The 25,721-nt window shown below is 36.6% G+C and overlaps 1 protein-coding gene across 3 annotated transcripts in view; it reads left to right on the top strand.

Moving 5' to 3' along the window:
• The window catches only part of LOC149537374 (spliceosome-associated protein 130 A), a 41,555-nt gene extending 27,144 nt beyond the window's left edge, over window positions 1–14,411 (top strand). For 2 of the 3 annotated variants that reach the window (XR_016356557.1, XR_016356558.1), the window contains exons 4-6: window positions 13,074–13,565; window positions 13,675–13,907; window positions 14,012–14,411. Coding sequence is in view for 1 of the 3 variants with exons in the window: in XM_089802867.1 (XP_089658993.1) it covers window positions 13,074–13,565; window positions 13,675–13,812 (630 nt within the window). In the remaining 2 variants the exon portion in view is untranslated. The other variant, XM_089802867.1, reaches the window with a different exon arrangement.
• Window positions 14,412–25,721: the final 11,310 nt, after the last annotated feature.

Here is a 25,721-nt window from a genome sequence, read left to right as displayed (position 1 = left end):
TGCTTTACTTGAGACTTCATTTGATAGTGACGAATACAATACATGATTCTTAGGATCATAGTTATCTTCTTCCCTAGTTATGTTTCTACAGTTGACTTGCTATTTAGAATTCTCCAGATTTTTAGATCTATAGTGTCCAAACTTTTCGCATTTGAAACATTCTATTTTGGATAGATCTTTCTTAGGTTTGTCATTCTTTTGATTACCTTTTTCTTCTTGAAGTGCTTCTTTATGCCTTTATAAGAATTTGTATTAAGAACATGAAGTTCTTCATCTTCAGTGTTCAACTTTCTCCCTTAAGTTTTTTGGATTCTTCCTGAAGACAATCTCCTTTAAGTCTATTGAAGTCAAGAAGTTTGTCTTTGGCACTTACTCCTTGTGCGAATGTTTCCCATGAATTTGGTACTCCATCTATAGCCATCCGTGTTAGCTCCGTGTCATTAATGATGGTTCCTATACTTGCAAGTTCATCTCTTAGACTGGCAACCCTTAGGAAGTAAGAATTCATCGATTCTCCTTTCTTTATTTGTATATGATTTAGTTGCCTTTTCAGTGCGAGAACTCTATTTGCATTATTAACCTCATATGCATTTAATGATGCATTCATCGTATCATATGATGTTTGATGTTTCGTTAGCATGGGTACTATATCATTCTTCACTCCATCTAGTATGATCTGTATAGCTTTCCTGTTTCCTTTACTCCAGATAGTTTTATGAGGTTCAATAGTAGGTTGTCTGGATGATGAATCAACAAATTGTTTTACATCATTCTCTTGAAGAATCATCATGATTCTGAATTTCCAAGTATCTAAGTGTTATAACTTATTTCCCATCAAACCTGTCCTCGGGTCTAATTGTGTATGCCATTGGAGATAGGAGAATGATGCTAGAATTATATCAAGTCTGATTATTTAATTTGTAGAGCCTAGGTTCGACTACTAGAGCTCTGATACCATGTAAAGTTGAAATGTCCCTTTACTGATTTTTTTAATGATATTTCCAGCCTCAAATCATAACTTTAAAATCAAACAACCAATATTACAAAGATCTGCCAATTTTCCAATAAAACCCAAATCGGGTATGTCCAAATTAGTGCCAAAAACTTCACAACTTCACAAATTATTAATAAATCTGAAAATGGACATTTTTACAGAAATTTCAGCAGCATAACAGCCTACAAAATGACATTTCCAGATTTGTATAGCCTTTACACAACAGCTCACAAATGTAGGGCAAAACTATGCTCAATCGGGCTCTCGAAATTAACACAAAAAAGCCCGGAAACACCACAAAACACTCATAAACTATCTCAGAAGTTTAATCACGACCCAATACATATATTCAGCTCTATTTTAACATCATAAAGTCTAAAATACAGCAGCAAACCAAACTGATATGAAACACTCAACTGAAAACCCAAACTCAAACCAAAAACAACCCCGAAAACACCCAAATCGGCACTATTCAGCACAAAGGCAAACTCTGTATGAGCATGCACATGGAATGGCTTCAAACTCCCGTCCTTAGCCTTCCTGGAAACCTGCAAACTCCCATTCTTGGGTCTCTTTCTCCACAGGTTTGGCAGCCTTTGAAGAACAACAAGAAAATTAGCAAGAATCAAGATGTAGAATGAGCCCAAAATGCCTCCAAACCCCTTTTAAAGAGGGCATAACCCTAACTCATGTCCAAGAGGGGTTAATAAAATATAATTTAATAATAATTTTTATTTATTAGTCCATTGGTTTCCAAAGATTAACCCCTTTTTCCGAAATTTCACCTTTTTGGAGCCTGCCTGCCTTAACAAAGTTTATTTTTTTTTTAAATTATTTGAATAAGGGACATGACAAGTCCTCCCCTCCCAAATATTGCTTGTCCTCAAGCAATGAAAGTTGGAATTCTCAAGAATATGTTCTCCTTCCCAAGTTGCATCCTCTAGTGGTAATCCTTTTCATTTGACCAAATGCTCTATGATGCTCCTATTTCTCAACCTTTTCTCTCTTGTATCCAAAATCTCTTCTGGTATCAAAACTAATTTCCCTTCATCATCAAGAGGTGGTAATTCTGTAGATACTATGGTTTGCTGGCCTAGAACCTTCTTTAAGCAAGATACATGGAAAATATTATGTATTTTGCTGTTTGGTGGGAGCTCCAATTCATAAGCTACCTCTCCTACCTTCTTGATGATTTTATAAGGCCCATAGAACCTTGGCTTGAGTTTCTATGCCCCACTTCTCTTCAAGGTGCTTTTCTTATATGGATGCAACCTAACAAATACCAAATCTCCCATCTCAAAAGATCTTTCAATCCTTTTCCTGTCAGCATATATCTTTTGTTGGTTTTGTGCATGTTGTAGAGTATCCTTGAGGGACTTTATTATGTCTTGGCTTTGCTTGATGAAATCACTTGCTGCGGGTACTCTGCTATCGGAAAGTATTAGATCAACAAAGGAAAGGGCATCATAACCATAAAGAGCACGAAAAGGAGGCATACCAATAGACATGTGATGAGATGTATTGTAACAATACTCCCCTAGGTGTAACCATTTCACCCAAGCATGTTGTTGATTTGAAACATAGTTCCTCAAATATCCTTCTATCCATTTATTAACTATCTCTGTTTGTCCATCTGTTTGAGGGTGATAGCTAGTACTGGGAGTGAGTTCAGTTCCTGCCAAATGAAAGAGCTCCTTCCAAAAAGAGCTGAGGAATCTACTGTCCCGGTCACTAACAATGTTTCTAGGCAAACCATGTAATCTAAAAATTTCCTTGAAGAACAATTCGGCCACTTGTGATGCCTTGAAATCAGATGTGATAGGAAAGAAATGTGCATACTTAGTTAGTCTATCTACCACCACATATATGCAATCCTTACCTTGAACCTTGGGCAACCCAGTGATGAAATCCATGGAAATACTTTCCCATTTTTGTTCGGGAATAGGAAGTGGCTGCAACAACCCTGCAGGAAAATTTTGCTCACTCTTGCTTTGTTGGCATACCATACATTCCTTAATGTGTTTAAGGACATCCTCCTTCATACCCTTCCATGAAAATCGCTCTCGAATTTGCCTGTATGTCTTGAAGTATCCTTGGTGACCAGCCAAAGGTGTGTCATGAAAGGCCCTCAATATCCTCTCCTTAGTTTTTGACCCTGGCACTAAGAAGATCCTGTTCTTGTAATAAATCAATTCATCAACAACCTTGTACCTGTTATCATCCACTAACTTATCCAAAATCTTGGTGGCAAATGAATCTTTAGCATACTCTAAAATTATGGAGACTTTCCAATCAGCAGAGATAGATGATAAGGAACACAAAGTGGGCTTTCTTGAGAGAGCATCAGCAACCACATTATTCTTTCCTTTCATGTATTCAATATCAAAATCATAAGCTTGCAATTTGCTTACCCATTTTTGTTGACGATCATTCAAATCCCTTTGGTTCAAGAAGAACCTGAGGCTATTATGGTCTGTCTTTACAATGAATCTCCCACATACCAAATATTGTCTAAACTTATGAAGTGCATGCATGATTGCCAACATTTCCTTATCATAGATGGAGTACCCTTTCTCTGATTGATTTAATTTTCGACTCTCAAATGCTATTGGATGTCCCCTTTGAGTTAGGACAACCCCTATACCTTCTCCCGAAGCATCACATTCAACAACAAAAGGTAAAGAGAAATCTGGAATTGCAAGCACAGGGCATGAACTCATTACCTCCTTAAGCTTATCAAATGTTTTTTGTGCCTCTTCTGTCCAAACAAAAGCTCCTTTCTTTGTCAAATCAGTCAAGGGGGCAGCAAGCTGAGAAAATCCCTTGGCAAATCTCCTATAGTAGCTACACAACCCGAAGAAACCTCTCAACTGTGTAAGATTAGTGGGTGGTGGCCAATCCAAAATTGCTTGGATTTTTTGTTGATCAACCTGTACTCCTTTAGAGCTTATAATATGTCCCAAATATAGGATCTCTGTCAAACCAAACTCACATTTAGATAGCTTAGCATAGAAGGATTGCTGCTCCAAGATTCCCAAAACAGTGTCTATGTGCTTTAGATGCTCTTCCCATGTTTTACTGTATATCAAGATATCATCAAAAAATACCAAAACAAATTTTCGAAGATGCTGACTGAATACCTTATTCATACAAGATTGGAATGTTGCAGGTGCATTAGTGAGTCCAAATGGCATAACAAGAAATTCAAAGTGCCCATAGTGACATCTGAAAGCAGTCTTTTCCACATCTTCACTCCTCATTCGGATTTGATGGTAGCCTGATCTTAAGTCAATTTTTGAGAAGTATACAGCACCATGTAACTCATCAATGAGTTCATCTATGCGTGGTATGGGATACCTATTTTTTATGGTCTTCTTGTTTAGAGCCCTGTAGTCTATACACATTCTCATTGTACCATCCTTTTTCTTGACAAGTACCACAGATGATGCAAATGGACTAGAGCTAGGCTTTATGAGTCCCATGTCCAGGAGTTCTTTAATAGTTTTTTCAATTTCTTCCTTATAACCTCTTGGATGGCGGTATGGGGTTGTTATAACTGGTTTGGCACCTTGTTCTAACTCTATAACATGCTCAAAACCTCTATCTGGTGGTAATCCTGGAGGCAAATCATTGAAAACTATACTATGCTTATCAAGAATATTTTGAATTTCAAAATGGAAATTACCTTGATTCTTTGGAGAGCTTGTTGGTTGGATTATGACTCCTGCTGCCCATGTTACTTGTCCTCTTCGAAAAGTCCTCTCCATCCTCTTTGCAGAGACCGCCTTAGGTGCTCCATTCGATAACCCTCTCAATATGACTTCTTTCCCATTGGAATGAAATTTAAACTCCATAGTTTGATGGTTCATGTAATAGCCTCCGATAGAGTGCAACCATTGAACACCCAATACAAGATCTGTCTCCCCAATACCAACCACATAGAAGTCATCACATAACTCATAATCTCCTAAGGTCATCTTGAGTTGTTTCACCACCCGTGTGCAAGGCATAGTGAATCCATCAGCTACAGTAACATTGAATCCCTCAAAATCTTCTACTTTAAGCCCTCTTTTCATGACAAATCCCTCATCAATAAAATTGTGAGTTGCCCCACTATCAAGAAGAACAGTCAACCTTTGCCCTGCTAGTACCCCTCGAATTCGGAAGGGATGGTATCTTGGGACTCCTGATAATGCTGCTAAATTACCATCCTTGCTGATTTCTTTTACTTTCTCTTTTTCTACCTCCTCCTTAGTATCATGAAATTCCTCATGCTCATCTGAATCAGATTCTGAAGCAACTTCAATATAGTGCACTTGACCTTTCCCCAAACATCTATGTCCTGGAACCCATGGTTCTCTACAAGTAAAACAAAGCTTTTTCCTTCGTAATTCACTCCTAGTCTCTTCATCTACCTTTTTTTTTGCCACATTTGTCACATCTTTTTGTGGTAGTGTTGGGAAAGTCTTTTTCTGAAAATTTCCCTTATGTTGCCAAAGATTTGGGGGTTTTTGATTAGTGATTGATTTCATAGGCATGCAAGTTTCAAGTTGCAAGCTTCTTTTGATAGCTTCCTGTAAGGTTGAGGGTGAGAAAGCCTTAACCAAACCCTTAACAGAATCTTCTAAACCATCAAGAAAAAGATAAACGATCCTCTTTTCACTCATATCAGGTACCATAACAGCCACTTTTTGAAATTCTTCTATATACTCATTAACTGATTTGGTTTGCTTCAACTTTGACAATTCTTTAAAGTACTCTTCATCATCCTTGAGGTCAAATCTATCTATCACCCTTTGACTGAAATCTTCAAATGTAGTTACCTGATCGTGACTTTGAGTAGTCATTCCATGATACCACCAATCATAGGCTGCATCTTCCAAGTGTAGACTTGCAAATTGAATAGCATCACTCTCTTTCATGGGGTTAAGTGTGAAGAAAGTTTGTAATTTTTGTAGCCATGCTCTAGCTGAAATTTTATTTGTTCCATCAAAAGTAGGTGCTGTAAACTTGCTTATTTTATTTTTGAGCTCTCTTCCACTTGTGTCATGCTCCCTCCTGTTCTCTTTCTTGGGCATCAAAGCGTTCATCATATCCACATATTCTCTAAAAGGAACTGAACTACGAAAGTCATCATCTAAGCCATTGTAAGTAGCTCTTAATGTAATCAAATTACCTGTAACCTCTTCCACTGGATTAATGGCTGGATTTGGTACTGGTGGCTCATCTGCAGGCAAGAAAATAGATTTGGTTGATTTAGATGGTGTGGATCTCCCATTTCTCGGCTCCTCTGAAGTGCTCCCTTTCTCATTAATAGATGCAATTCCTTGTAATTTTTCTGTCAATATTCGCAAAGCCTCTCTAGTTTCCGCCAAACCATCCACTGTTTGCTTCTGAGTATTTTGGATGTCTTGGAAGAATTTCTTTGCCATCTCATCTGGATCAGCCATACTTTTTTCTTCCTTGGATTTTGTACTTTTGCTTTCAACTGGGGGTTTGATCAAAATTTCTTTATTCTTTTCTCGCTGCAAATATCTTTTTTCTCTTTCACTGAGTTGCATGCAATCATAAAATATGACATGCAAGATCTGGGTAGTTATCAAAACTTGACATGCAAGATCTGGGTAGTTGTTAAAACTGACATGCAACTTCTACAAACCCTCAGGCTGGCAAGATCACGGCTCTGATACCACTGAAATGTCCCTTTACTGATTTTTTTTATGATATTTCCAGCCTCAAATCAGAACTTTAAAATCAAACAACCAATATTACAAAGATCTGCCAATTTTCCAATAAAACCCAAATCGGGTATGTCCAAATTAGTGCCAAAAACTTCACAACTTCACAAATTATTAATAAATCTGAAAATGAACATTTTTACAGAAATTTCAGCAGCATAACAGCCTACAAAATGACATTTCCAGATTTGTATAGCCTTTACACAACAACTCACAAATGTAGGGCAAAACTATGCTCAATCGGGCTCCCGAAATTAACACAAAAATGCCCGGAAACACCACAAAACACTCATAAACTATCTCAGAAGTTTAATCACGACCCAATACATATATTCAGCTCTATTTTAACATCATAAAGTCTAAAATACAGCAGCAAACCAAACTGATATGAAACACTCAACTGAAAACCCAAACTCAAACCAAAAACAACCCCGAAAACACCCAAATCGGCACTATTCAGCACAAAGGCAAACTCTGTATGAGCATGCACATGGAATGGCTTCAAACTCCCGTCCTTAGCTTTCCTGGAAATCTGCAAACTCCCGTTCTTGGGTCTCCTTCTCCACAGGTTTGGCAGCCTCTGAAGAACAACAAGAAAATTAGCAAGAATCAAGATGTAGAATGAGCCCAAAATGCTTCCAAACCCCTTTTAAAGAGGGCATAACCCTAACTCACGTCCAAGAGGGGTTAATAAAATATAATTTAATAATAATTTTTATTTATTAGTCCATTGGTTTCCAAAGATTAACCCCTTTTTCCGAAATTTCACCTTTTTGGAGCCTGCCTGCCTTAACAAAGTTTTTTTTTTTTTTAATTATTTGAATAGGGGACATGACAAAAGTTTCTGCAAATTTTGAAGTGAATCAAACTTAGATTGTACCTTTCTTAGTCTGCTATAGATAATCTTCAATGAATAGTCTTGTTTGAATGAAATAATATAATTCTGGAAATGCTTATAATTCCTTCAATTTGCCTTAGGGCATTATTGATTAAGGAGAAAACTTCAATGTGTTGTGTGTACTAAAACTTCAATCACATCCACCTCTTATACCATGACCAAAGGGCATGTCCCCTAAAGGGACATGACCCTTTCTAGGTCGACCCACACTACCTTCTTGAGATCAACGCTCAAGGGAGATGACTAATGGTTAACTAACATAACTAAATAGTTATAGTTAGTGCATAGCAAAAATCATTTCCGAGGATTGACGCTCATTCCTTAGCCAAGTGTAATGTATTTAAATGCCTTTAGAATGGTATTCAAGGAGAGAAGAGTAATGTGCGGTCTGCACACTTAGACTAGTATGAATATTGATGTTAGAAGTTTAACATCTTTCACTTCCAAAATGACGAACAATACTGAACTCCAATAGGAATTTGCATTCAAAGAGAATAATGAAAATTGTATACCAATTACTTCTTACATGCCGTGCTTAAATACACTTTGGAGAAACTTCCCAAGGGTTTACAAAGATAGTCGAGGGCCTCCTATGGAAACAAATAAAAAGTGGGTCCAAGATATACTAAATCAATTGGCTCATAAACAAAGGTTTGATTAATTATTTCTTTTATGATGGGAACGTTAGAGTCCTCCTGTCCCAAAATTTGCTCGTCCTCAAGCAAATGCAATGCCGGATGCTGCAAAATTTGTTCATGTAATGTCCCCTTCTCCGCGCTAGACCTTATGGCGCCTTTTTGGTTTATCTTTCCATCCGAATAGGTTAATGACACTTATTTTGAGGTTGCCAGCCAATCACATGAGTCTTTGGTTTCATTGGGGAGATATTTAAGTGGGTGCTTCCTATAGTTAAGTCTCTTTTGATTTATAAAATACTTTATTTTTTAAAAGTCACTTTATGACAAAAATGACTTAAGTGACTAAAAGATGAAATAGGCTTTTTATCCCACATTGCCTAGTTGTTTGCATCTCCCCTCACATCGAGGCTATAAAAGCAAGGATCTTAATTGGGATTTGTACCATGAAAATATATTACTGTTTGAAAATGACAAGGTTGCTTAAATGTGACTGGTCACTCTTGAGGACGAAACCCCTTGAGAGAGTGGAGGAGCTGGATGTAGCCCCAACAAACTCATCAAAGATTAACACACCAAATGTGGAGCAAGGCAGTTGTTCTCTCAGCATAGTTGGAGTCGGGATTCAAAGTACGACACTTCTCTGATATTACTAGCAGTGAAATCTTGTGTGTTTAGCAGCAGTAGCAGACACCCGACTGGGTTTTCAGTAGCAGTCAGCCTATATACAGCAGAACGGTTTGCGAGTACTAGAAGTTGTAGTCGGCACAGACTTATACAGGTTTGGGGAAAGGTGTTAGCCGTGGAGTGTCCTCACCACAGGAAGACCACAAGTTACAGACCAACTAACGAGCAGTGAAAACCACGGGCAGACTACAAGGTAGTGTGAATGGCATGACAGTCCGTTGAACATGGGCCTATTCAGGATATCGGGAGTATTGCTGCTGGCATAGGTAGTCTGGAGTGAACTGGTGACAGCGTACCCATCCTGGATCATGATACATGTGAGGAGTTAGGCCATTTCCGGAACCAGGTACCCCTGAATAAGTAGACGTCCATTTTCTGATGGGTATTGACATTATGTAGTTTATGCTAACGTCCTGCATATGAATGAAACTCGGGCTTCCTTACACCTCCGCATGCCCATCTGCCTCTGCGTGCCCGTCCGCATCAGCTTCCGAATCCACTGCCAGGGGGACAAATCGGTATCCTAGCTTACAACTATGTTTGATGATTTTTCTCAAAATCATGGATTTGGAGACAGATAAGTCAGCTGTTAGGGTTTTCATATCCTTTAAAAAAATTAATGCCAGTTTTTGGCTATTTAATAAGAAAATCCTGGACATCTAAGGTTTTTCAACTATGACAGCAAGTTTTTAGTTTATCTGTGATTTTATATTGCAGCACAGGATATAGAAATGGACATTGAATTGTTTAGGTGGTTAATCAAATGGTATCATAACTTTCCTATCTATAGCAAACATCCTCAGTTCATTGGGTACATCCATTATAATGTTTATCAGCAGTTTCTATTGCATTCTGATGTTAGATATTTCTTTTCTTAATGAATAGATATAAAGTTCCATTAGGACTTTGTATTTTGTTACGAGTTAATAACCATCTTCCTATATGGAGGAATTGGTGACAGCATGGGACTAGTTTCTAGACAAAATAAGCTTATAAATATATTGTGTAAGAACCACAGAACAAAAACTCTTGTAGAAGCTCGTTAATATAACTTTTATCATGTGTACTTCAATGTTTAGCCAAGGTCACCGGGAGATGGGGCAACTTGGAGGTCTCCAATACTGTTACTGGTACCGGTACGACAATTTTCAATAATAGGAGACGGGAGTACTTGGAGAAGGCAATTTTTTTTTAATAGTTTAAAGAGTGATACAAAATACACAATAGTAATACAGTAAAACTAAAAGACTAAAGTAAATAATAATAGTAATGTTACAATAATATAGAGTCAAATATTTCAAAACTCACATAATCACATTATTGTATCTCATAGTCATACTTGTGAATGTTAAGACTACAAATAGGCAAATGCTGGTGGCCTAATTTAGTAGGAGTTGCTCGGGTTAGGCAAGGCCTATAGCAATATAAGGCAGGTCACCTCTCATTTTGATTATGTTATAAGGATTTGGCAAAATGTTACCTTTTGATGTTCTTAGTCTCTTTTTAATTGATAGAGTGTAAATAGTTCTTAATACTGATAATGAATTTTGGCATGTTCTTGATATGGATTGGAAAGCCTAATATGCTAATTTCTTCATATATCTATACAATATCTTGAGGGATGTGTTAGCACAACTGGCATTGCTGTCAAAATAGATTAGAATATCTGATATGGTGCAAAAAGTCTGCAGAAATCTTAATCTGAAAGTGCAGATTGGATTGGCAATGGAGAAGAAACACATCATTTGATACTTAACTGTTTTGCTTACAGTGACAGATATTCTTTGATTGATAAAGTTTTAGGGTGACAGGCATAAGTCGATCTGTAGCTGGTTTTTTGTTTTCAAGTAGCAGTCTTCTGTTTTGTAGAATCTGAAAATACTTTATCGTGATCAAAATCTCATTCATAAACCTGCTCTTAATCAGTTTGATATGTATCTGTTGTGGCAATAGACCTATTTGTGAAGTTTTGTGTTCAGAATGGCTCGGAATGAATACATCGGTTTGGTTACCAAATTCGCACCAAATGATTCCATCAGTCTGCATATACTGGTTGTATTAGATCGGTTTACATTCTGGCTATACAATTAGAACTGTTACAACTGTCTTTACAGTAAGTTGCAATTACTGTTTAATTCTACCCAAGTTACCATATTCGTCCCTGCAACCCCAAATTTGCAAGTCGGTTCGGTCCAAATTTGAACTTGGTTTGAATTCGTTTCAAATTCGTCTGTAGACTGGTAAATTCGTTCGTCATTCGATGGGAAGGACCTTGGACGACTACGGGTTGATTTTGCAGCGAATGATGACAAAACACATCGAGCCAATATGGAACCCGAAGCGAATGACCAACAAATTTGGTCATGGTTGATTTTTCAAATTATTTTTTAAACATTTTTAAATTAAAACCCTGAAACAACACTGATTTTTTTGGTTGCTTTTGTGTTTTATAAAACATTTTACACATTCCAGTTTTGTATTGTGAGTCCAAGATTTATTTTGCTGTCATTTTCCTTGTGTGTCCAAAATGCAAAAACATTATAGACTATAGTTTGCATCCAGAAATATTATCATGTGTCCAAAAGGCAGGGCAAAAACATTATACATTGCATCAGAAACATTATCATGCATCCAAAAATAGTCAGGTGACTTGAATGACAGTTTTTTTTACTGTTTTTAATTTTTTTCTTCTGAGCAGAGGTTACAGATTACAGGCTACAGTTTTTCTGTCATTTTTTATTGTAGACAGAGGTTACAGTTGTTACTGTTACAGGTTACAGAACAGAGTCAACAAACCATTTATGGTAGACGCACATTCACGAGAATATAAATATTAAAAAAACTTGTACATACGAACCCAAAACGAACCTGAACCCAATCTAAAAAAAATTTGAGCGAATTTCAAACCCGAATGTCGAACCTGCATACGAACCAGAATCTGAACCGGCAACTTAGAATTCTACCATCTCATTCTTCAGCAATGAAAGGTTTGTTTTTGTTTATAATAATATGGTTGAAACTGTCAACCAATTCTTATATGGTTAAAACTGAGAACTGTCCAAACAGAACCAATTCGGAAGCCGTACAAACAATGGATAAAAAACATTGGTCTTAATTCTTGCATTAAAAAACATTAAAATGAGGGCTAAAACACAAAATAATTTGACATTATATTTTTTATAAGGAGACTTCAGGGAGACTTCACTTTTTGAATTAGGAGACTCGGATACTTTGTTATGGAGTCTCCAACCTTTTTTAAGGTCTCCAGAGATGCAAAAAGTCTCCGAGACGTGTATTTAGGGGGGAGACAGGTCTCCCCGTAACCATGTGTTTAGCTAAATTCATATCTGAAGGAGGATGCCCTACATCATATAGCTGAGATTCTGAGATAATTTCTTATTTAAAATTTTCTCTAGAAATTCTATTTATGATCTTCAAACATTTTTAAAAATTTGGTTGTTTTCATAATATTCTTGTGTAATTAATTTCTTATCACAACCTTGTCTTTATTCTTTGGTACATTTTAGTAAATATTTCTTCTTAAAGATCTCCTGTATGATTCATGAAACTAGTTATTAGATGCTTGATATATAAACACTAAATTCAGATTCTTAAGGATCTTTTCCTGTTGATATCACATGCTGTATTTCATAAATATCTGGATCTTATGCCAAATTATAGTGCTTATGAAATTATTACGCAACAGCAATAGCACTATGGTTTTGAAATGTATCCCCAGTCTGCACCATTATGCAGAAGCCTTTCATCACTAAATGATTTTGCCTTCTAGTGTTTAATTCACTTTATTAGCAAGCTTCTAGTAGAGATTAACGAAAGTATCTCTATGCTGCATGGGAAAAATAAAGTGTATTAATGGAAGATTTGAAGCTTGGAAGGAGACTTACTCAAGGGAATATAAATATTTTGCCCGAATGACTGCTTAGAATATATTTATTTAATATATCATATAAAATAGTTTTATTTGTTGTTGAAAAATGTGTTCTTATTCTAAACCTTATATTAGGCTATTCTAAATGTCAAATTAGGTAACTTTAATGCAATCTTTAACATTTGTGTGTTTCTAGTGAATCTATTGATTGATTTTAATGGGGTATTTGCAGTCATTTCATTACACAAAGTATCGACGAGATGAGAATCAGCTTTACATATTTGCAGACGATTGTGTTCCTCGTTGGTTAACATCTTCTTTGCACATAGACTTTGATACAATGGCAGGCGCAGATAAATTTGGAAATGTTTACCTTGTTCGTTTACCACAAGATGTATCAGAAGAGATTGAAGATGATCCAACTGGTGGAAAAATCAAGTGGGAACAGGGTAAGCTGAATGGAGCACCAAACAAAGTAGAAGAAATAATACAATTTCATGTTGGTGATGTTGTGACAAGTTTACAGAAAGCATCTCTTATACCTGGAGGAGGTGAATGTTTAATCTATGGCACTGTGATGGGAAGCATTGGAGCACTTCTTCCATTCACCTCAAGAGAGGATGTTGATTTCTTCTCACACTTAGAGATGCACTTGAGGCAGGAACATCCTCCTTTATGTGGCCGAGATCATATGGCATATAGATCGGCTTATTTTCCTGTTAAGGTAAGATTGATGTCTCTCAAATTTGAAGTTGCTAATCTCCCTTTTTAGCAGATATTTGAATAAGTACATGTAAGTTTCTGGATACTAAGATGAAGAATTTATTGTGCAGGATGTCATTGATGGTGATCTTTGTGAGCAGTTTCCCACTCTAGCTCCTGATTTGCAGCGCAAAATTGCAGATGAACTTGATCGAACACCTGGAGAAATATTGAAGAAATTAGAAGATATAAGAAATAAGATAATCTGATTTTATGTGGCTTAAATTAGACTAATGGACAATTGAGCAGCAGAAAATCTGTTCAATTAACAGTCAACATTGTAAATTATAACTACGGAAATGAGGTTTGTTGGCATCTCATACCTTATGTTCTGAAAATTCCAATTTTTTAGATTCAGTTATCCCATACAATAGCATATTATAATTTGCACAGTTGTTTTATTTGCAGTTTTCCTTTCTTAAGTAACAGGCTTGAGCAGTGGGAAAAGGTGGTGTCATGGTCCTTATCAATTGATTATTTTCTGAGATTTTCTTTACAATGCCAATCATTTTTGAGAGCTGCTGCTATTCTACTTCAGAGATGGTCTAGTTTAAACCTTTTAGATCATTCCTAACAGGGGTTATCTCGTGTTATGATTCACGAGGACACCTATTCTACTGATTCAATCGTTGCTATTTTATTTGTGGTTCTCATTTATTTGACAGGTTTGCAAGTAGATGGTGCCATGGTCCTTATTGATTGTTGCTAATTAGTTTTTCAAGTTGCTATTCAACTTCAGAGGTGTTCTAGTTTATGTAACATACCATTTTTACTAAGCTGAAATAAAGTACATATTCTTGGATTATAACCGAACATCATAACGGAATGACATGAAGTAGTGAGAAACAATACATCATAACTACAAATCCAAAACTGAATAACGACTATATCTTGTTAGCGTGCTTTTAGCACCCGCATTTTAAACTTCCAAATCAGCCCCATCAAGTAAATCTTCTGTTGGTCTGTTTTACTAATTATGATGTTGTAGGATTTGACTTGTAAGTAGACGGTGTTTCGAAGAAGCACTGAAGCTGAATCCTAATCTTCAAAGTTCATAAAGTCAAGTTCAAATGTTCAAAGCTTGAGATACAGTTCAGAATCCAGATATACATGGCACTTGGTTCAGAATCAAATTTAATGTTCAATTTCTAACTTACAGTTTCAAAGATCTCCCTCCAAGCCTAACTTCACAAGCACGAGTTGTCGGTTCAGATAATGAGACCATCAATTTCGAAGGTCAGATGCATAGTTCAGAATTGCAAGCTTTTCCGAAGTTCAAATGTGAGTACAGGGTTCAAAGTTCAGAATGCAGATTCAAGTTTATTTAAAGGCAATCATGGCTTAAAGAATGATGAAAACATGAAGAGTATGTTTTTCCTCACACGTATGGTTCCACTGGAATCAACTTTCATGGTATGAAGGTAAACCACATTCTTTTTAATAAGCATTGATTCATCTGCATCAAAATATATTAGTTCAGAATATCAAAAAGAACATATCAAATAAGAGATGAACATTTGAAGTTTTCAATATGAACCCAATGGTGAACGGAAATGATGCATGATATGAGATCCCTATGAGGCCAAGCATTGCAAGTGAGGGAGATTTTGAGACTCCATGAACACAGGTTCAGAGTTAAATATCAGAGGGTCTTAGTATGCTCCTAGGGGTGGCCATTATAAACTTTTAAAATAGGAAACAAGACTATGAAAATATGGAGTCTTTCAAAATGGGCCACTAAGTAGTGTTTTGCTGCTCAAATCACCCATTATTGGGTTCAATTGGATAAAGAATGATCTTATTAATAATGTATCAATCATTGATACAAGAGGCCCTCTTTTTAAAAGATAAATCGAGTCTGCTCTTAGTGTCACAACCGACCCTTATGATGTTACCAAGATTCATTTAAACCATGCACGCAAACTGTTGGACAAAATGCCCGAATAAAAAGATGGATAAATGAACTATTTTCAGAGGTGCCGAACATCCCAGAGAGAAATCCTATGTAAATGTGTATTGTAGTTAGTGACAATGCGAAAGCAAAATATCTCATCCAAACCGTGGCCAAAGAATTTATTTGTATGTGGGAAATAATGGTATAGGTGGGAACCCGATATGCAAAAGAAAAGCATATGATGCATATGTTCAGCTCGACACAATGTTTTTGTATACATAATGAAAGATTTGTGCCCAAAGCCAAGTGCACATACTCAAATATGACCCGTAGTTGATCATAGAGTTTATGAATTAAGACTGCTTACGCCAAGGAAGAACAAGAGGATTGTTTAGACTTATGTCAAACATGCAGCCAAATCTATGCATATTGGAGGTGCAGGGAACCTTGGCATCGAGCGTCATGGACAATGCGATCAAAGACCATAGAAGACCCATGGTCTTGTGAAGATGAATAATATATTCCTTACTTGATGTTCAATATGGATAAATGGCATAACACTGCATCAGATGTGAAGCATCCGAGCCTGAGGTGGTAGTGCTCGACCATTACACCAATGGAGTTATGTATTCGGGTCCTAATGGCAGAGAATGGGAGCAAACCATATGACAAAATATCCACGCAGTAAGAGGAACACATACAGATGATTCAAACCCTGATGCCATTTAGAACTGACATTCTGTTACAAGATTCAAGAAGAGTTGGCAGATTAACGGATTTTCGGATGGTTAATTAATTAACAGAGGAACAAATGTGTTCCTTATAAAGAATTACAAGGACGTTGTTTCTAAAAGAAACAACGTAGACTGAAGACGGAATTAGAAACAAAACTAGAGATAGGATAGGAAACATTCCTATCTGGATTGAAGAAAAAAGAGACGAGATAGGAAACATTCCTATCTAGACTGAAAGACGAACTACAGACAAGTAGTTGATCGTTATAGAAAGTATAAGATATTATCTTAATACCCTCCTTTAATGGTCAACGTACGAATGCTAGAACATTCTGGGATAATTGAGACCCTCCCTGGATCTACAGAATGCTGAAACCAAGAAGCTTTGCCAGAAGAGTGCTATGACTCAAAATAGGTTGCATTTACAAAACTTCGTTTTTGTGGAAAAAACGGTAAAACCCAGAATCTCACACAAACTTGCGTATTACAGACAACTTGAAATGATTTTTGAGAAGAAAATCAACAAACCCAAAAAAAACAGAAACAGATTCAGAAGTCGCAAAATGCAGCTTTGCCTTGATCAGGACCCGGAGAAGTCGGACGCTGCGTAACACCCAGAACAAGTTGATCGGTGTTTCGATATTCGAAGATTGCAATGATGCGCTGCTTCCAGGTTCCATAATTGCGACCATTGAATTTGGAATTATTCTCGAGCAGAATATTTGTCAGAGATGCCATGGCACATTTTTCAATGAAAATTGTGAAAATCTGTGAAGGCACGTTCTTCGAGGCAAAAATTTGGAAGACCTAGAAAAATCAGAGAATGACCCAGAAGAGAGCTCGAAAAACACAGAAGGAATCTGCTGTCGTTTTTTGGATCTGTTGGCTCGAAAATTGAGGCACAAAAATCGAGGCACCCAGAAAAAACGGACGACAACCCAGTTGAGCTCTCAAAAAACCCACCAAAAATTTGCAAACAAAATTTTTTTTCGACCCCAAAAATTAGGGTTTCGAAAAAAAACGGCCCTAGCTGAAAAAAGCTTGAAAAAACTTCATATTTCTTGATAAAAAATGGTTGAATTTGTTTTCCAGAGCACGATGACAGACTAAGACGGAGCTAAAAAAGTTCTGTTTGACCGCCAAATAAAGGTAGATGTTGTCAGACGCGAACTGCGCAGGTGCAGGCTTAAAGACGCGATGTCCTTAAAGACGCCATTATTTTAATGCTTTCATAATAGAGAAAAAATCTTTGGCCAGAGTCGTAGAGGAATAGAACTGGAAATGGAGGTCGCAGCTAGGGCTACCATTCCAGTGACGCAGAACAGGTGCTCTGAAATCTGTTTTCTTACCTCACAAGGGCCCCCAAACGAACGCGATTTTGAGATAATTTGAAGACAAACCTGAATTTGGGATTTGCAAACAGACCCGAATTCGGGATTTTTCCTGTAGACCGAAAACCCTAGGCGGGTTTCTAAGAACTAGCACCAAGAAATGCACAAAATAATTTCGAAAAATTTATGCACTGATAATTTCAAAAGAAATTATAAGTTTTTGAAATAATGTACTAGCTCTGATACCATGTTACAAGATTCAAGAAGAGTTGGCAAATTAACGGATTTCCGGATGATTCATTAATTAAGAGAGGAACAAATGTGTTCCTTATAAAGAATTACAAGGACATTGTTTCTAAAAGAAACAACGTAGACTGAAGACGGAATTAGAAACAAAACTAGAGATAGGATAGGAAATATTCCTATCTGGACTGAAGAAAAAAGAGACAGGATAGGAAACATTCCTATCTAGACTGAAAGACAGACTACAGACAAGTAGTTGATCGTTATAGAAAGTATAAGATATTATCTTAATAGAATAAATGTGTTCCTTATAAAGAATTACAAGGACGTTGTTTCTTTCTAAAAGAAACAACGTAGACTAAAGACGGAATTAGAAACAAAACTAGAGACAGGATATGAAACATTCCTATCTGGACTGAAGAAAAAAGAGACGGGATAGGAAACATTCCTATCTAGACTAAAAGACGGACTACAGACAAGTAGTTGACTATTATAGAAAGTATAAGATATTATCTTAATACCCTCCCTTAATGGTCAACGTACGAATGTCGGAACATTCTGGGATAATTGAGACCCTCCCTGGATCTATAGAATGCTGAAACCAAGAAGCTTTGCCAGAAGAGTGTTGTGACTCAAAATAGGTTGCATTTACAAAACTTCGTTTTGTGGAAAAAACGGTAAAACTCAGAATCTCACACAACCTTGCATATTACAGACAACTTGAAATGATTTTTGAGGAGAAAATCAATAAACCCATAATAAAATAGAAACAGATTCAAAAGGCAAACAATGTAGCTTCGCCTTGATGAGGAAGCTCGACAACTTGTGTTGTTGGCTGGGAAGCATTTTGCCTTGCTTGGGCAGCCAAACGTTTCTGGCACTCGAATTTCATATGGCCGAACTTGTGACAGTAATTACACTGTACATTTTGCTTCGTAGAGCCATCCAAGGATTGAGCAAAAGGTTGATGCTGGGAAGGCTGAGAAGACTGATGGTTGCCAATGTTCTGTTGAAAGGATTTTGCAGCAAAGGCTTGTTCAGTGGAGGTGGAACTGGAGCTGCTACCAAACTGTTGTTTCCACCGATCTTGCTGAAGCAGCAGGGTGTAGAGATCAGTGAACTTTAGATCAACACTAGTAGATGTGATGTTGAGAGTCTCGATAAAATGCTCATAGGATTTTGGTAAACTCCGAAGAGTGATTACCACAATATCCTCTTCCTCCATCTTGCGACCGATGACAAGTAACTGATCACGGATCTCCTGAATCTGAGTTAGGTGTGCCTGGAGCGAGGTGTGCTCATCCATGACAATAGAAAATAGTGTTTTTCAAAAAGAAGGCTCTGCTCTTGTTAGAAGTCTCATGAAGACCTTTTAGATGTGTCCAGATTTCGACAGCTGTCTTGTCGGATGGAATCTGAGAAAGCTGGTCATCAGCTACGGATAGTTTGAGAAGTATTATTGCCTCTCGATTGTTTAGATCCCATGTATCTTGATCAGGACCCGGAGAAGTCGGATGCTGCGTAACACCCAGAACAAGTTGATCGGTGTTTCGATATTCAAAGATTGCGATGATGCGCTGCTTCCAGGTTCCATAATTGCGACCATTGAATTTGGAATTATGTTCGAGCAGAATATTTGTCAGAGATGCCATGGCACGTTTTTCAATGAAAAACAATGAAAATTTGTGAAGGCACGTTCTTCGAGGCAAAAATACGAAAGATCCAAAAGAATCAGAGAATGACCCAGAAGAGAGCTCGAAAAACGCAGAAGGAATCTGCTGTCGTTTTTTGGATCTGCTGGCTCGAAAATTGAGGCACAAAAATCGAGGCACCCAGAAAAAACGGACGACAACCCAGTTGAGCTCTCGAAAAACCCATCAAGAATCTACAAACAAAATATTTTTTCGACCTCAAAAATTAGGGTTTTGAAAAAAAAAGGCCCTAGCTAAAAAAAGCTTGAAAAAACTTCAGATTTCTTGATAAAAAATGGCAGATTTTTCTTCAAGGATCAGATTTCTTGATAAAAATTTGAGCAAATAATTTCGAATGAAATTATAAATTTTTCAAAAAGTTCAAATTTAGAAGTGACATTCTCCCTAAATATCAATGAATGCATGATTGGGAGTGACAAGTGGTGAACTAAATCGATAATCAGGAGAATGTCTTATAGATGTAAAATCATTTTGTGAAGCATCTCAATGAGGACGTTGAAGACAATGTCATGTTTTTGCATTGACAACTGGGTCGGTTCTACATATTAATGGTTATTCCTCTAGGGAGACTCGAGAGATGTATTTATGTCATATGTCAAAGAGGTATATATTATATGCATATTATATAATAATTGCAAATATAATCACATACACGATGTCCTAGTAATGTTCTTGAAACCGAACAATATGACTTCTCCAAAAATACCAGCTAGGAGATTATGATATGCAAGAATCAATTATCTTGGTAATTGAAGGGTCACTGCCAGGCATAGAAGATGTTAAATATGGAATTTAATGGTTTTGAACAGGTTCTTCTTTTCTGTGAGAGACAAAGAGCTGAAATAGGGGGAAGGAACTTAGTTTTGTTTTTCTGCATTTTCATTATGCATGTTAAGAGTTCAAATTTTTGTAATAAATTTAGGATGAGTTGTAAAGCAAATAAAATCTGAGCATTCTTATTTGTGATGTTTGAAGCAACAGGGGTTTATTTCCGAGTTAGAGCATTTAGTTATTTCTCCTATGATTATAATCAATCAGAGTATTGTTGTATTCAATTTTGGACATCATCTTGCATCTCGTGTTGAATAATGAATCGGTTGTAGATTAGAGTATTTGCAGACATTCCTATTACAAGAATTGGGATTATTTAGATTTTTCTTTCATTTCATTTTGCATTATATTTGCATACGTAGCATTCACATTGCATTACCAATGTCGCGGAGTCATAGGAAATGTGAATTCCTGGGGTTGGCTAGGTTTAAAACTGAATTCACTGCCTGAGTTAGTTCTGTCTAGGGCTGACTTTGTTTTTCCTCTTTCATTCTCAAGTTAAGAACGTACCCAATTAGTTTAGGAATAAAACAAGATTCATTGAATATCACTGATAAGGGAGCTGTAGCTTTTAATTCAAAGGAAATCTATCAGCCTGATGATAGATTATCTAACTGCTGGTATCAAATTGTTTCTCACAAATTCGGGCACTTAAGAGTTAAATTGAAAAGAACAATTTGTTTACCAACATATTCATTTCCTATGAAAGATAAATAAATCAACTTCCTTAATTGTCTTCTACAATTTCAATTTTTAAGATATAAATCAATTCAACCATATCTACAACTATACGTGTCAAATAATGTAAAGGTACACACAAAAGATTTTGGATACATACTGAGTTATCTAAATTAATTGATGGTATGTCGTGCAAGCCTCGACATCTGGCAAAGAGGAGAAGCATTGGCATAAGCTTAACCTCCCAATCGTGGACCTTAACATATCCACAGACAATCTCTTATGAGAATGGCCCTCCTTACCCTGAGTTAGGCTTGGGACACCATAGTCTTGCCATCATGAACATACCAGTGTTAAGAGTGTCGACTAAGCAACACACAAGGTTGAGGAATTCCTTTGTCAACCTTTCCTCTTTTAGCTAGCACTTTCGACCTCTAGTAATCATTTATGGAAAGCATGCCTCTATACTACCATGGTCAAGGATTTAGGTGGGTATTAAACAACATGATCACCACTGCTCGACTTGACAACCAATTACATCTTGGACAATCATGAGCTAACTTGGACTTATGCAATCTCTTTCTTAATTTATCATATATTTGAGACACTAAATAAAAAATTTCTTTTCTTTTCTCTTGTAGGATTCCTCTCTTCACCTTTTTACACTTGGCTCTACTGGCTTTGGGTGCATCCTAGGAGATTGCTAATAATCATGAAATTCTTTTAAGTAAGAATTGTTTGTGAGAACCATTTTGAAATCAACCACAATTGTAGATATCAAATAATAGAGAAAACATAAGATATTTCAAGGTAGATTTTGCACAACATGAAAGTACTAAATGATTGCATCGGTAGGGCATTCCTTTCCCTAGAATTATAGTAGTTCATTCTTATGGGCATGACCCGATGCCTTTGAATAGGAACTTGTCATAATATGAAAAAAAGAGAGGAGAAAAGCTGACAAATACTACATTTGAATAAAAGTAGTTTTCTTGAATTGTAAGGCATTGCATATAATGCGAATAGTTTGTTAAAGATACATGACCTAGATACATAGAGACATAAGGCTAGTTGTTGGTGTAGTAGCAACCACTATGGATGAAATGGCTTCACCGGAGCGGCTCAATATTGCATTACTTGTACGATATTATGCTTTTGATATAAGACGAGAGATAAGAACAACTTGGTTTATAGAGAATCATATGCAACAATGAGAGAGGGAGCACGTGAGAGAGTGCCTTTTGAGTTGCGTGGGAATGTAAATATAGTCTCTCACTATGGTTATGTTAGCGAACAGATTGTCCTTCAAGAAAATGTATGCAATTTTGACCCTAAATGCCCAAGTGAGAGGACAAACTAACACCAACAGTTGGATAGGTTATCATGGATTGATAACCTTCCTCTGAATTTTTATCAGGTACAGCTCCCTGTGTAAAATATTCAATGAATCAAATGTGAATGCTTTTACCAGAAAGCATAAAAGGATAACAAACATCTACCTATAAATACAGTGTAGATGCAGGAAAAACTACACAACTACAAGAAATTAAACGGTAAATGACACAAAGTCCATTCACCTTGACATGCTACAAAAGACGGAGTCAAGAAACACATTATCCATCTTCTTGAGAAAGTGCATAAATGAAGATATGGAGATATAACAACATATTTCAAAGAAAACTAAAGTGACACAAAGATCACAATTAGTGGAAAGTAGATTGCTCAAACTCAAAGTTTTGACAAACAATTAACTCTCAAGTCTCCCTCCTCTGAAAGCATAAAATGCATCACTATTACAATCACCATTAATAAAATCATGAGGTTTTCTTTGCATTTAAAACAAAATACAACTCTCTTGACACACAGTTCAGGAAGAAAAGAAAGAAAATCCTAGCTCTGCTTCCCACGACCTACACAAGAAAATGGGCTAATGCTTGAAAAATCTAGAAAAGTTTTCCCCCTTTGCTGAAGCACAAAGTCTACAGTTCCAGAGAGAAAGATCTATGTCACCCCCCTATCACTGTATTCACAGCCTTTGTTCTGTTGTAGCTCAAAGTCTCCCAGCCAAAATTCAGAAAACTGGAACCCTTCTTCCTTCTTTGTTGCCCCCTTTTATCCTTTTTGATGTCAGTTCTCATTCCCTTTCAATTAACTGATTCTTTGGGAAAAAGTTGACCTTTAATATTTCACTCTCCTTTATCTTCCAAATCTTCCCATATCTGATAGCCTTCTCTTAGAATCATAACATGAGATTCATCTATATAGTTTGTCCATATTCCTTAATATTTGGTCACCTTTGATTAAACACACTGCACAAGAAGCATCAAGTAATCTTTGGGAGATTATTGGCACCTGGCTCTATGCCTGTCAATGATTTTCGGAGAGGAAAAGGGCATGATGCAACTTTGACCTTTCAAATTCATCTACATTCCCCTCTTCTCTCTGTTTCCCGTGGTCTATTTGACTTCTTAGGATCTGTTCATTTTTTAGTTATCAAAACTGTTTCTTTGATATGCCCTTAATTATTTAAATAATGTTACTTATCCTTTTATTAAGGAAAGGTAATGTATCAAATACCAATATCATGTCGAATAAAACGATATAGTATAGTTTTCTCCTCACTGTCTATTTCCATTCATGGGCACCTGTCTGCATCTTACCAAGTCCTCATTCAAATTTGGTCTTTATCATGCTTTTAGCATTCCAAAGTCTTCCAAGCTCAGCCATTGCATTTTTAAAATTAGATGTGAGCTTAGCTTACTTTGAAGAACAGATACCCAGTGCTTCAGTATCACAAAGATACACATGCATGCTTTCTTAGTTGTCTTCTTTCTCGCTACTTGTGCTTGGCGCCTTTGTGTATTTGGCTTGCGGGTCTGTTTCCATCAATCAGGAGAGGGCATAGTATGTGAAGGCATATTAAAAAAAATGAAGAGCTTTTTCCCAACCCGAGCTACATCTTTGGATGGTTATTGCAACATTCCCTTTATGTAATGGCCTTCCAAGAACACTTAGATATGATAGAGGTGCAGGGTGAGATTGTTTTAACAGTGCCACGACAAGTTCCTATCACATATGTGTTTCTCTATTGAACTCCACATATGAGACACTTTTCAAAACTCAAGCTTCTATATATCGTAGCTGTATGTTGTGAGTGCTACATGAAGCACATCCTTTTGTTTGACTGGCATCGACACGGTGAGGGAACTCCTGCATGTATCAATGCATTATACACAATTCAATTCTCGCAGGTTCATTGGGACGATTCCCCTTCTGGGTTTCCTCTTGAGCCTTTCATTTATTAATATCTCTTAATTATTTAGCACTTCATATTCTATTCTTTTTTTACCATCATGATGTGGTAGTGAGCCATGCCAACCATTGTGAGGAGATTCCATTGTTTTAAAAGAATGCCTTCGTATTGTGTCTTGATGCCTATGTCATTCAAATACTGGCCACGACCACTGTGCTACCGACTTCTAAATTGGACGTGGTTCCTTCATGTTTGACCATCACTATTTCCAACTGTAACGTTGTTGCTCCATGCCTTTGTTGGTTTTGGGGAAGTGAATCTTTTGTATCATGCCGATAGTAACAGAGAGTTGTGTGACTGTGCTAAGACTTCCTCACTAATGTTTTGGGATCACGACCACATATTATTTCCAACAGTATAACACCAAGGCTCTGCGGATGATGCATCTCTCTCCACCGGCATGCAGAAAATGTAGACCTCTTGTAGCCCCAAGGGAAATAGAAATTCATGTTTGCCAACCTCAAACATGCATCATTCCTTCAGAAACATATTCTCACCTCAGCATGTTCCATGTCTTCTAAACTTCAAGCTTTCTGTCCTGAATTTGAAGTGTTTGAAACTGCATACTAAAACATTGGACTATGTTCCAAATTCAGCAATGCGAGCCTCTGAATCTGCTTATGTGACCCTGTAGATGCTAGATCTTCAAACATCAACATTGAACTCATGTTGAAAACTAGAATTTGCACTTCAACTTTTGTCAACCAACGAACTTTGAAAATTCTGCATTTCAAACCTAGAATCTGAACTTCGCTTGTATTGAACTTGTAGAACGGGTTACTTGAACCATTGAACTACTTCGAACTGAAGTTCGAAGTGGTTCAGACTCTGCACTTGAATTTTTAAAACTGTGATCATATCGGGTACTAACAGGTTACAAAGAATTCAATTTGCAGCTACAAGAATACTTTAAATTTTAAAAACCAATGTCGATAACAAGGGGCAATGCTCTTGTTTTGGAATCATAAAGAAGTATATATTTTCTCCATAATTTTAAACAATATAATATTTATATAAATATTTTGTCATCATGCTATTGAATTCTGTCTATGATTGAACATACATATACATATATCTATATGTGTGTAATCTTGAGAGTACTTATAATTTTTTTTTATCCTTATATTCTCTCTAGATGTGCACACATATATTTATATATACATGTAAGTGCAATTCATAGACATTATTAGACTGTCATGGTGGCATCATATATATATATATATATATATATATATATATATATATAATTATAATGTTGAGCACATCCACAGTCTCAAAAATGAAAGATATGTAATAGTTCTTTCATGATATTAAAGGTTTATTATTTCTCTTGTTATAAAATTGACCAAGTAGCTAATGACTGTCCAAGGTATACTTCGTTG

The sequence above is a fragment of the Cupressus sempervirens genome, chromosome 9 (assembly GCF_028749045.1).
Source record: "Cupressus sempervirens isolate cs-2001-9-10 chromosome 9, ASM2874904v1, whole genome shotgun sequence".
Lineage (NCBI taxonomy): Eukaryota > Viridiplantae > Streptophyta > Pinopsida > Cupressales > Cupressaceae > Cupressus > Cupressus sempervirens.
The sequence above is the reverse complement of the archived record's forward strand: the minus strand, read 5'-3'. Positions and strand labels throughout refer to the sequence as shown.